This window comes from Cydia amplana, chromosome 9 (genome assembly GCF_948474715.1).
Source record: "Cydia amplana chromosome 9, ilCydAmpl1.1, whole genome shotgun sequence".
Classification (NCBI taxonomy): Eukaryota; Metazoa; Arthropoda; class Insecta; order Lepidoptera; family Tortricidae; genus Cydia; species Cydia amplana.
In genome coordinates this window covers 8,073,809-8,085,917 of record NC_086077.1, presented here as the reverse complement: position 1 = coordinate 8,085,917, position 12,109 = coordinate 8,073,809, and the positions used below count along the sequence as shown (strand labels likewise).

The 12,109-nt window shown below is 43.0% G+C and overlaps 1 protein-coding gene across 1 annotated transcript; it reads left to right on the top strand.

The window, feature by feature from the left end:
• Positions 1 to 4,424: 4,424 nt before the first annotated feature.
• On the top strand, positions 4,425 to 5,287 carry LOC134650760 (uncharacterized). The gene is made up of 2 exons (XM_063505695.1): positions 4,425 to 4,553; positions 4,901 to 5,287. Exons 1-2 carry the CDS (start codon positions 4,425 to 4,427, stop codon positions 5,285 to 5,287), a joined length of 516 nt encoding a protein of 171 aa, XP_063361765.1.
• The last annotated feature ends 6,822 nt before the right edge of the window (positions 5,288 to 12,109 follow it).

Below are 12,109 nucleotides of genomic sequence, written 5' to 3'. Positions count from 1 at the left end.
CGTGCACACACCTTTAAAATACAATTAAAAAGACATACATACGGTCATACTTACAAACTAACTACTAACTAAACATTGCTGCCGCTCCTAGATGCTTCCGGTGCAAAAGTGCCCATAACACTCGCGGCATTGCCGCGCTGGATGGCTATGGATAGCCTTTGCACCAGAAACGCCTCGGAGCGGGGGTCCTCCCCCTTCTGCCTAAGTCGACGGCCTATGTCGCGCACCATGTTTTTCGCGTCCGCCCCCCAGCAGCCCGCCGTTTCTACCGCGAAAGGGACAAAAATGTATCCTGCTCCCAGGGGGGCATACTTTTGCCGCTTCACTGCAGCCTGAGACTCGGCCGCCGCTCCAGCCGCGCGCACCGTGCGACTGATATGCGAGGCGGCGAAGGTGCTGACACACGTAGCGTCCCACACCAAGCACCGCCCCCTCTCCCACGGTACGAGCGTTAGCCCATCAGGCCTTTTGCCATCCGTGCGACTAAGGCCAGGAGGCTCGAGTACCGACGGAATGCCCGCCGACCTGAGAGCCCTCTGAACTATATCGTTGAGGGCATGGTGACGCGGGTGCCTGCCAGCACAACGCCGGCAATTCAGCGCGTGGTGGCCGTCGGCCCCCACCATGGTACCGCAAATGCATATATGTGGCTCACATACCTTGCAGCCCAGGCGGAGAGCAACGGACACCCTCAATGAGTCACTATCCAGCAGGGTGCCTAATTGAGGAGAAGGCAGCGCGTGCAACCATGCCCCGGATTCTGACTGCGATACAGCCATAAGTCTTGCGCGTTCCGTGCCCACAGCATTCCCGATAAGCCCGTTCAGCGTGTCCTTACACCCCACGTCATCCCACGCCCGCTGAACTTTGGGGTTTTCCGGCACGTTTGCTCCAGGATTGAGAGCCAACCACTCCCTCAACGCGTCGGCCACGAAAGGTATGCTCGCCTTGTCGCCATTCAAGGACAAAATATCAGCAACAAGGTCCGCCACCCCATGGGCCGACGCCAAGAAGGCCGGCAGACTTACGTCCTGCACACGTTAACTTAAACTTAAATTGCAACTGTAAGGTCTGTAAGAGTGTTTTGTATGAAATGAAGTTTTGAAATGTAATACAACGCTGAACATAGTATATAGTGCTTAATAATATATTAATATACAATACGACTATCATCCCAGTTCAAACGAAAATTAGGTACTCATGTGACCAATATTTGTTTTATTGTGATTTTTTCGCAAATGTATTAAAAAACGTCGTTCAATGTACGTGTGAAAGTGTTATTATTTACTTATCCCGTGTCTTTTATTCACCTTCGGCTCATAAAGACATCTCGGGACTCGTACTATTTAAATAAATTTCATTGTGTTACCAAAGATAAGAACACAATTAGGTAAAAAAATGTTTACGTATGAAGGTGCACAGCTTTATAATAAATTACCGTCTGATCTGAGAGGGGCAGGCTCATTCAATGAGTTTAAAGCTAAATTATCGCAGTACATTTTAAACCACTACCCACCTTAAAAAAAATAGTTGCGTGAGCGTGTACCTCTCGAGCGACTTTGTATGCTACCGTAGATATAATTACTTTTACTTTATAACTCTGTTCTCGTGTAAGTGACTTGTATGTCTTTTATGAGAATAAATATCTTTAAACCTAAATAAATATGAAGAAAATTAAGACCTGTTTATATGAGTAAAGCATACGATAGAGTCTGCCACCAAATCTTATTAGACAAACTTTATAATACAGGAGTCACAGGGATAGCCCTAAAATGGTTTAAGTCATACTTTACAAATCGCTTCCAATATGTAGACATACAAAACGTCAACTTTGAGACTGGACAAATCCAACATAGAGACAAACCAAAGAAAGTCTGCAGCGCTAGATTAAAAGTAGTTTTTAAAAATCAGTATGCGACAACACCACAGAAAATGGATTAAATAGTCTTGATACTTGTGAAATTTCTACCATATTTACCGTCTATGAAAAAATTAAGCTGTATGCACAGCTTAATTTTTATGGTAAAATAAATTTCATTCCAACAATAGATGTCACTATTAATATGTAGACATATACTAATATTGATAAATAATATTGGGAGAATGTGACATTTGGGGTCATCAAAATTAATAAGCTTTTGTAATATCCGCGACGGCGGTAAATAGGTACAGAGGGCCTACCGCGAACACCGAAGTTCTCAATATGCGAGCATCTTTCTCTTTTACTCCCATTAAGGCGTAATTAGATTGACAGAGAAATTGCCCGCAATTTGCGAACTAAATTTTTCGGAAAAACGAAATAAACCATTAAAACAATAAACATATATTAAAAATTAATTTTAGCTTTAACTAGTAGGTACCCATGCCGTGAGCATAAGCATGGAGGTTGTGGGTTCGAGCTCAAAACCCGGCTAGTACCAATGAGTTTCTCGAAATGTTAGAGGAAGTTCATAAGTATGCCTATACCTATTAGGTGTGTTCAATTTGCTTAGTCTAAACCTTAGTCTAAACCAATATTATATTATCTAAGTAGGTACATATGGTGAAGTATTAAGATGTTTCATTCCACTTACCCGTCATCAACTCCAAATTTTGTAAACATTGTCGTTTTTCAGCTTGAATCGCCTCGTGCTGACTTTTTACAAGTGTAAAATTATTCGTCACGCGGAAAAGTAACTCCCGCACGCCGGTTTTGTAAGGTTTCACCATGTTTATTCCGTTCATCACAAAACACAATGAATATTTAAACGATTTTGACAAACACATACCATAGTGCATGACGTTTACTGACTGCTTAAAAAACATTGCCATATGTAGTTTTTTAATTCGATGTCAAATTATTGCGCTGCAGACTTTCTTTGGTTTGTCTCTATCAGATCTGATAGAGTCCCGGTGACAGGTTCTATACCCCAGGGTAGTGTCTTAGGCTGCCTATTATTCCTAATATACATAAACGACCTACCTGACATATTAGACGACCATTCTATGCTCTTTGCCGATGACGTTTCCGTACTAATCTCGTGTAGTGACAGCCATGACGGTGCAACTAAATTAACTTAATGTCAAAAAAACAAAAGTTATAGAATTCAAACCTAGTCAAAAAGCCACATTGCCATTAAAAATCAGTTTCCAGGACACACAATTAGACCATGTAAATACTCTATTAGGATTAGATCTAGACAGTAATATGACCTGGAAATCCCATATACAAAAACTATCAAAAAAGTTGTCTTCTTTCATTTAGGCGCTTCAACACCTTAAACGCGTTACGGACTTCGAGACTGCCCTCACAGCTTACTACGCATATGCCTATTCTAGGTTATCATACGGACTCGTTTTGTGGGGAAATAGTTGTGATGTTGACACAATTTTCATATTACAGAAAAAATGCATTACAATACTACACCAGATCCTCAACCTTGCCTCAATGTATATCTTTGAAACAAGCAAATTTGTCAGAAAACATAATAATTTTTATTCACGACTAACAGACAATAGAAGAAACAACCGAAATTTAAACAAACTAGAATTGCCTTTTTCCTCATTAAATCTTGTCACGTCTAGCCCTCATTTTATGTGTATCAAAATTTATAATCACCTTCCGAATTCTCTGAAAAACTTAGAATATCCCAAATTATTCCAAAACAAGTTAAAAATATTCCTTATTAATAAGTGCTATTATAGTGTGAAAGACTACTTTAACGAAAAATATGATTAAAATGATCTCATAAGATGTACCTACCTAATGAAAATTGTAAATATTTGTAATTGTTAAACTAGTAGTTTTTAAGTTAACTGTAGTATAGGTATAATATGTTGCTGTGTCCTTACAGGGCGTCACTTAAACTAACCCAATAATATGTACCACCTGTATAACTGGTTTGTGATATGCAATAAATGATTCTATTCTATTCTAAATCCCTTGTGTAGTATAGTATGAATTAATCATTGATTTACAAACAAGATTTATACAGTGTATGGGCGCATATTAATTCGTAAGCAGCGTACGCGCACCGCTACATGCAGTGCGCACCCACCTCAAGCAAACCAGTCAAGCTAGGCAGGACGAGCGCGGGCGCGGGGCGCGGAGCAGCGGACAGCGGTCGCCCCAGTCGCCCGACACTCCCGACAGAGCTAGCCAGGCCGCGATCGCGCACGCACGTACCACTCCACATCAATTCCGCCGCGCGCTATCGATACGCGATCTCATTTTGTAAAACTGTATCGCTTCAATTTCTCATTTCCTATCTTCTGTATCGTCCTAGTTCTTTCTACATTATATCTTTGTTAATTTCTTCTATCTACGTGTTTTCTTCAGACGCCTGCAACCTTCTGCTTAGACCCGACAATTAAATAGCGACTAATTCTATAATATAACGCTATACTGGTGACCCGCGCGTAGGAAGTGCGCTGAAGAATGTCGGATGACGAGACGCAGCCCCGTTCAACGCCTGCCGCGACGGATGACGAGGCGAAATCGGTGTTCCGACTCGGTGCGAAGATACCCCCATTTTGGCCGGAAGATGCTGCTTTATGGTTTGCCCAAATTGAAGGTCAGTTCTATAATGCTAGTATTACTGCCGATGCTACCAAATTCCATCATGTAGTTTCACGCTTGGATTACAATATAGCATCCGAAGTGAAGGATATTATTGTGTCACCGCCAGCTACCAATAAATACGAAAAGCTTAAAACTACGCTTATTAATCGTTTGTCACAGTCACGTGACCAGAGGCTTAAGCAATTATTGATGCACGAAGAGCTTGGCGATAGGAAACCCTCGCAATTATTGCGTCATATGCAATCGCTAGCAGGAACCACAAGCGATCCTAACGATTTTGTGCGCACAATGTGGGTTAGCAGACTACCTACTAATATTCAAACCGTACTTGCTTGTCAGGAGGACATTCCGTTGGACGTGCTAGCAACGATAGCAGACAGGGTGCACGAGGTCGTCGTTCCAGCAGTGCCAGCACCGCACGTCGCGGCTACCAGCAGCCGGACGACGTCACACACAACTATGACGCAAGGTAGCAGTGAACTGGAAAGGCAAGTAGCAGCACTGACCCAGCAGGTAGCAACATTGATGGCAGAACGACACACCGGTCGCCGCAGCCGTTCTCGCAGCACCCAGAACTGGAGGTACCGCAACCGTTCTCGCTCTCGCTCACGCTCAGGCAAGCAGAATCCTGATCATTGTTGGTACCATAACTGCTTCGGAAACAACGCAAAGAAATGCGAAGATCCTTGTTCTTATAGCAAGGGAAACTCCAACGGCAGTCGCTGATGGCGGCAAACGACTGTCCTCGATCCCCTGGCCGTCTCTTCGTCACCGACCAGCATACTAAGGTGCAGTTTCTGATAGATACGGGATCAGACCTGTGCGTTTACCCAAGGTCAGCCATCAGAGAGCGCCGGAAAAGGACTGAGTACGTATTGTGTGCAGCTAACGGCTCGCCAATATTTACATATGGAACCATACACCTGGAACTGAACTTAGGACTTCGTCGCGCGTACTCCTGGAATTTCGTCATAGCTGACGTCACGAAACCCATAGTAGGCGTAGACTTCCTGAGCTTCTACAGTCTTCTGGTGGACTGTCGAAATCATCGTCTCATTGATTTACTCACCACTCTCTCCATCCAGGTGCCACGTAACAACTCAACCATGTCCATATCATCCATCAAGGTCATGTCAGGCGATACGAAGTACCACGATGCCCTGAAGCTGTACCCTGACATCACAAGACCTGCAGGTAAACCAGTAAAGCCTAAACATTCAACGGTCCATCACATTAGGACTACACCTGGACCACCTGTAACCTGCCGGCCTCGACGTCTAGCTCCTGATCGCCTGCAGATAGCTAAAAAGGAGTTCGAGGCAATGCTCCAGTGCGGTACAGCTCGTAGGTCAGAGAGCCCATGGTCTTCTGCTCTTCACCTGGCTCCAAAGAAAGATGCTGGATGGAGGCCATGCGGCGACTACAGAGCTCTGAATGCAAGGACAATTCCCGACTGCTACCCACTGCGTCATATTCAGGATTTCTCCTACCAGCTAGCAGGTACTCAGGTCTATTCAAAGATCGACTTAATTAAGGCCTACAATCAGATACCTATTTTCGAAGATGACATTCCCAAATCGGCCATCACGACACCCTTCGGTCTCTTCGAGTTCCCCTATATGACCTTCGGACTCCGGAACGCTGGCCAGACCTTCCAGAGGTTCATAGATGAGGTACTCAAGGGCTTAGATTTCTGTTTTGGCTACGTAGATGACATACTCATATTTTCACGGACCGAGGACGAGCACCTGGAACACCTGGAAACGGTATTCAAGCGCCTCAGCGAGTATGGTGTACTCATAAACCCAGCCAAGTGTCTTTTTGGGCAAGGAGAGGTCACATTCCTGGGCTACAAGGTCTCTTCTGCCGGAATTCAACCCATACCAGAGAAGGTGCAAGCCATAAAGGAATTCCCGGTACCTAAGACAGTGAAAGAACTGCGTCGCTTCTTAGGTATGACCAATTTTTATCGGCGTTTCTTGCCAGGTGCCGCTCGGATCCAAGCTTCACTCAACGCCCTACTCTCTGGACCTAAGATGCGAGCAAATCAGCCGATCACTCTCTCTGCTGAACAACTCCAAGACTTCGAGGAATGTAAGTCAAGTCTCTCGCAAGCCACCTTACTCGCTCACCCTGACATGAATGCTGAACTGTCAATTTACACAGATGCTTCTGACACTGGCATTGGCGGTGTGCTACAACAACTTAAAGGAGACTCTTGGGAACCCTTAGCCTTTTTCTCTCGAAAGCTAAACCCAGCACAAACAAAATACAGTCCCTACGATCGAGAATTGTTAGCGGTTTACGAAGCCATTAAATACTTTCGCTACATGATTGAAGCAAGACACTTTACGGTACACACTGACCACAAGCCCTTGACACACGCCTTCAGCACACCTCGAGATAAATGCTCACCACGCCAGTACAGATATCTCGATTTTATTGCGCAATTCACAACAGATATCATATATGTTCCAGGACAGGAGAATGTTGTGGCTGACACCATGTCACGCATCGAAGAGATTGTGTCTCCCGTGGATTTTCCAGCACTCGCGCAGGACCAAGAAGGTGACAACGAGCTACTGGCACTACTACAGAATGGTACTAACCTGAAAGTCGAGAAGGTCAGAATCCCAGGTAGTAACCAGCAGCTCTATTGTGATGTGTCAACTGACATCCAACGACCGTACGTAACTGCCAAGTTTCGACGTCAGGTTTTCACAGCACTGCATAGCCTCAGCCACCCTGGTGCATCAGCAACGGTCAGGTTAGTTACTCAACGTTTCGTCTGGCCGGGCATACGCAAAGACTGCCGCCGATGGGCTAAGGAGTGTAACCAGTGTCAGAGCAGCAAGGTCACACGCCACACATCAGCTCCACTGTCGTCAATCTCCACGCCGTCGTCGAGATTCCAACACGTGCACATAGATCTCATTGGCCCATTACCTCACTCACACGGATACAGGTATTGTCTCACAGCAATCGATAGATTCACTCGTTGGCCTGAGGCATACCCGTTAGCAGACATCACTGCTGAAGCCTGTGCTATGGCTTTTGTATCCGGCTGGATCGCTAGGTTTGGATGTCCAGAGCACATAACGACAGATCGCGGAAAGCAATTTGAATCCCGTCTGTTCAAGGCCATCGCAAGCATCATGGGCACTAAGCACCACCAGACCACGGCATATCATCCAGCAGCGAACGGTATGATAGAGAGGCTACATAGACAGCTAAAGGCAGCTATCATGTGCCACGACAACAGCAGTTGGTCAGAGACCCTACCAATAGTACTACTTGGCATACGCACAGCATGGAAAGAGGACATACAGGCTACATCAGCTGAGCTAGTATACGGCGAGTCACTGCGCTTGCCGGGCCAGTTCCTAAGTCCCAAAGATGACTCAGCGCCACCTGCTGATGTAATGGACTTTGCACAAAGATTACGGTCACACATGGCCAAAGTATCACCAAGTCCACCAAAGTGGCACATTACCAAAACTTTCTTTGTTCCCAGGAAACTCACCACCGCATCCCATGTGTTCCTGCGAAAAGGGCAGGCTCTCAGGTCCCTCGAGCCACCCTACACCGGGCCACACAAGGTCATCAGCCGGGCCGATAAGACCTTTGATATCGAGGTCAATGGCAAGGTCGTCACCGTGTCGATCGACCGGCTCAAGCCGGCCTTCTCCGTCAATGAGGAGGCGCCCCTACCCTTGGCGCAACCATGCGCGCCGCCAGCGCCACCATGCGCGCCGCCAGCGCCACCATGCGCGCCGCCAGCGCAACCATGCGCGCCGTCAGCGCAACCACCACCACCAGGCCAGCCAAGGACAACACGCAGAAGGGCGTCGAGTCACCTTCCCGGACTATTACCACTTTCGACCGTAGCAACGGTCTCGGCGGGGGAGTAGTATGGGCGCATATTAATTCGTAAGCAGCGTACGCGCACCGCTACATGCAGTGCGCACCCACCTCAAGCAAACCAGTCAAGCTAGGCAGGACGAGCGCGGGCGCGGGGCGCGGAGCAGCGGACAGCGGTCGCCCCAGTCGCCCGACACTCCCGACAGAGCTAGCCAGGCCGCGATCGCGCACGCACGTACCACTCCACATCAATTCCGCCGCGCGCTATCGATACGCGATCTCATTTTGTAAAACTGTATCGCTTCAATTTCTCATTTCCTATCTTCTGTATCGTCCTAGTTCTTTCTACATTATATCTTTGTTAATTTCTTCTATCTACGTGTTTTCTTCAGACGCCTGCAACCTTCTGCTTAGACCCGACAATTAAATAGCGACTAATTCTATAATATAACGCTATAAGTGTATTACTAAAAGAAATTAAAAACTAGCTTAAATCTAAAATAGGCCCTTGAGGCATTTTACCAAGGATGCAAGGATATAATATTGAATATAATACCTAGTAGGTAAATATACCTACCTAGGAAGCCTATATATTATAAAAATCAATAACACTGATTCACTGCGAAATAAATCTTGGGTGGTGTCTCTGAAGCCACGTTCTACCAATATTTGAGTATGCTCATGTTCGTAAAGCTATTTGTTTATGACAACCGCTATATCCAGCCCAGCCCGACTCGAATTTCATATTAAACTTCGTCTATTCTAATTTTATGACTTAAATATTTTACTTTCTGTTTGCTCGCCTGTGTTGGTTTTGGCTGCTTTATTATTAGTTTGCGTTAAATGTGACTGAGTGGTGATAATTGCTATGGGTTATATATGTAAAGTTTAACTAACATCTTTGTACTTGATTAATAGTACATTACTGCAGACGCCGGGAAAGAAGGGCTTGCCGGGTGAGTAGGTATAGACGGATAGTGATACGAAGCCGGTAAGACCTTTTCACGGCTAGGCATGTATAGTGCTTTTCTCAAACATGCAATGAAATAATAATATAATTTGATGATGATGATGATGATTGTTTCATGTCCTAATGTGATAGGTTGTTCAGTGCGTGGAGTTTTAAGGGGAACGAAAATTTTATTATTTTTGCGCTACGACGTACGGTTTAGGAGATATAGCCTTATAAAGTTTTTTTGTTATTTTTTTTCTTTTTTGTGTTTTTTTTTAAATATTAATTAGGGGTTTCTTACAGAGGAACGAACATTTTATTATTTTTGCGCTACGACGCATGGTTTAGGAGATACAGCCCTATAAACATTTTTCTTTCATTTTTTCTCATTTTTTTCTTTCGTATTTTCTAAATATTAGTTAGGGGTTTCTTAAAGGGGAACGAAAATTTGATTATTTTTGCGCTACGATGCACGGTTTAGGAGATATAGCTGGTCAACCAAATCTTGTCAGTAAAAAAGGCGTGAAATTCAAATTTTCTATGGGACGGTATTCCTTCGCGCCTAACATTTTTCAAATCTGCCGCCTTTTTCTACTGTCAAGATCTGGTTGACCAACCCTATAAAGATGAAAAAAAAAAAGAAATCGAACCCTAAAGCAAATACTGCCTATAGTTTTTTTAATGACTGAATGCCACGATTGTGTGTCACAAATATCTGTGAAATGGAAATTTCATACTTGAGACAAGTTTGTTATTTTCAATTATTGGTTAAATGCCAATACCAAGTTGTCTACAAGAATTTATATTTAGTAAAATTTCCCCTTTTTGAATACTTCTGAATAAGAATAAGAATTTGTTTTTTGTTTACAAATGTGTCAAACAAGATGTTAAAATGATACATATATAGTCACAAAAATCTGTTTCAACAATAATTCAAAGTATCATTACTTTTTATATAACGTTTCATTTATTTGTTAAAATAATATTCTTTATAACTTAACCATAATGGGAGTAAAAAAGTTAAGAAACATCTCTCAAGCAACCTACCGCAAGTACCTAGTTTAACCTGAAGTAGGACATAAGATAATTCAATTGTACCAAACCGTACTAAACCTAGGCACTAAATAAAAGTGATTTATATTGATAAGATTTTTAGTACAGAAAATAACTATTAGTATTAAAAGCACAAAATTAGACTCATAATACCGTCAGGCAGTATACTCGTATAAACGCTGGCTCTCAAATTCGGTTTCCCTGTGTCTCAAAAGCTAAATTTTGTGGCCCACAGTTTACTCGTTTATTGCATAAAAACAACACAAAGACAAGATGTCTCCTCGTACATAATCAAATCGGCATAACAAGATGACCCCAGTACGTTATGGTTTCGAAAACAAAAACAGCAAAATTAATAGTGAAAGAGTCCATTATCCTGCATTAAGCACTCGGTGGGGTGGCGAGCATAATGGCGCGTGGCGGCATAGGCCCTGCTCTTAATAAAAATGTCTCCACTACCCGATACACATTATCCTCCTCGTTAATTACATTGTGAATACCGTAACCAGGACATATTGTAATGGTTCCTCTACACGATGGGCCAGCGCCGGCCACTCCAAGGGACGCATTTATGCGTTAGAGGGAGCAAGTGATATTGCTATCTCATTCTACCGCATGGCTGCGTCCCTTGGAGTGGCCGGCGCTGGCCCATCGTGTAGAGGAGCCATAATACCGTGAATGAAAATTATATGAGCAAACTTGTTGTTGTTGCATTTGTATGGATTATTGGATTCTGTAACATTTCAGGTAAGATATTATTGCAAGTAGCTATGCGTTGTAGGCGCTAAAATATTATATGATATTGTAATCGTATTATGACAAATAAAATATTAATTGATAAGGTAGAGTAGAGGAGACCGGGTAAATTAACACAAAGGTAAGTAATAGTTGACACAACGTCCATATCTCGCCAACTATAGACGCTAGAAGTATGACTACCATACAATACTTCATTTTCCATTCTAACCAACTTCATTAGAAATTAAAAATGAAGAGAAAACTGTACGTTAAAAGTGCATTTTCTTTCTTTTTTTTGCCAATCCCATATTAATTGTGAGTTCTCATCTTTTTGCAGAAACGTTTAGTCAACAATCTGAAAAGGGAACTCTGATTTCCTAGCTCAAAATGCATAACTCAACAATGTTTCACTGCATTAAAATAACATGGTGGTGGTACATGGTGGTTGTCTGAGTACCCACAACACAAGCCTTCTTGAGCTTACTGTGGGACTCAGTCAATCTGTGTAAGAAAGTCCTATAATATTTATTTATTTATTTACAGGCTACGAAGTAGCACTTCATGAAAAAGTGTGGAAAGGTTAAATCTACAAGACTATAATAGGTAAGTATATCACCTAATATATTACTTTCTGTAATCATCGATTTCCTTGATTTACACCAGTCGGCCCTCTTCTAATTATTGAAGCATGCTCGTATTTAAATTTCTAAATTATTTACAGTGATATCAGTGAAAAATCTTAGTTAAAAAAGTATATAATTATAACAAATACATCCCATTAATAATAGTTTATAATCGTCATAGTATGTACCTTTATTTTTCATTGACCTAATTCCCGGCTTGATCCATTAAATGATAAATATTTTTCAAATCTACAATTTAACATAACTGGTTTCACGTGATAACATGGCATAATTTCAATACCACAGTCGTTACGTGACGTG

Excerpts from the sequence above, each read along its gene's own strand:
- LOC134650760 (XM_063505695.1), top strand. The coding sequence starts at position 4,425 with ATGACGAGACGCAGCCCCGTTCAACGCCTGCCGCGACGGATGACGAGG. Across the intron at positions 4,554-4,900 it reads ATGGTTTGCCCAAATTGAAG|GAGGACATTCCGTTGGACGT; the intron begins GTCAGTTCTATA and ends CTTGCTTGTCAG.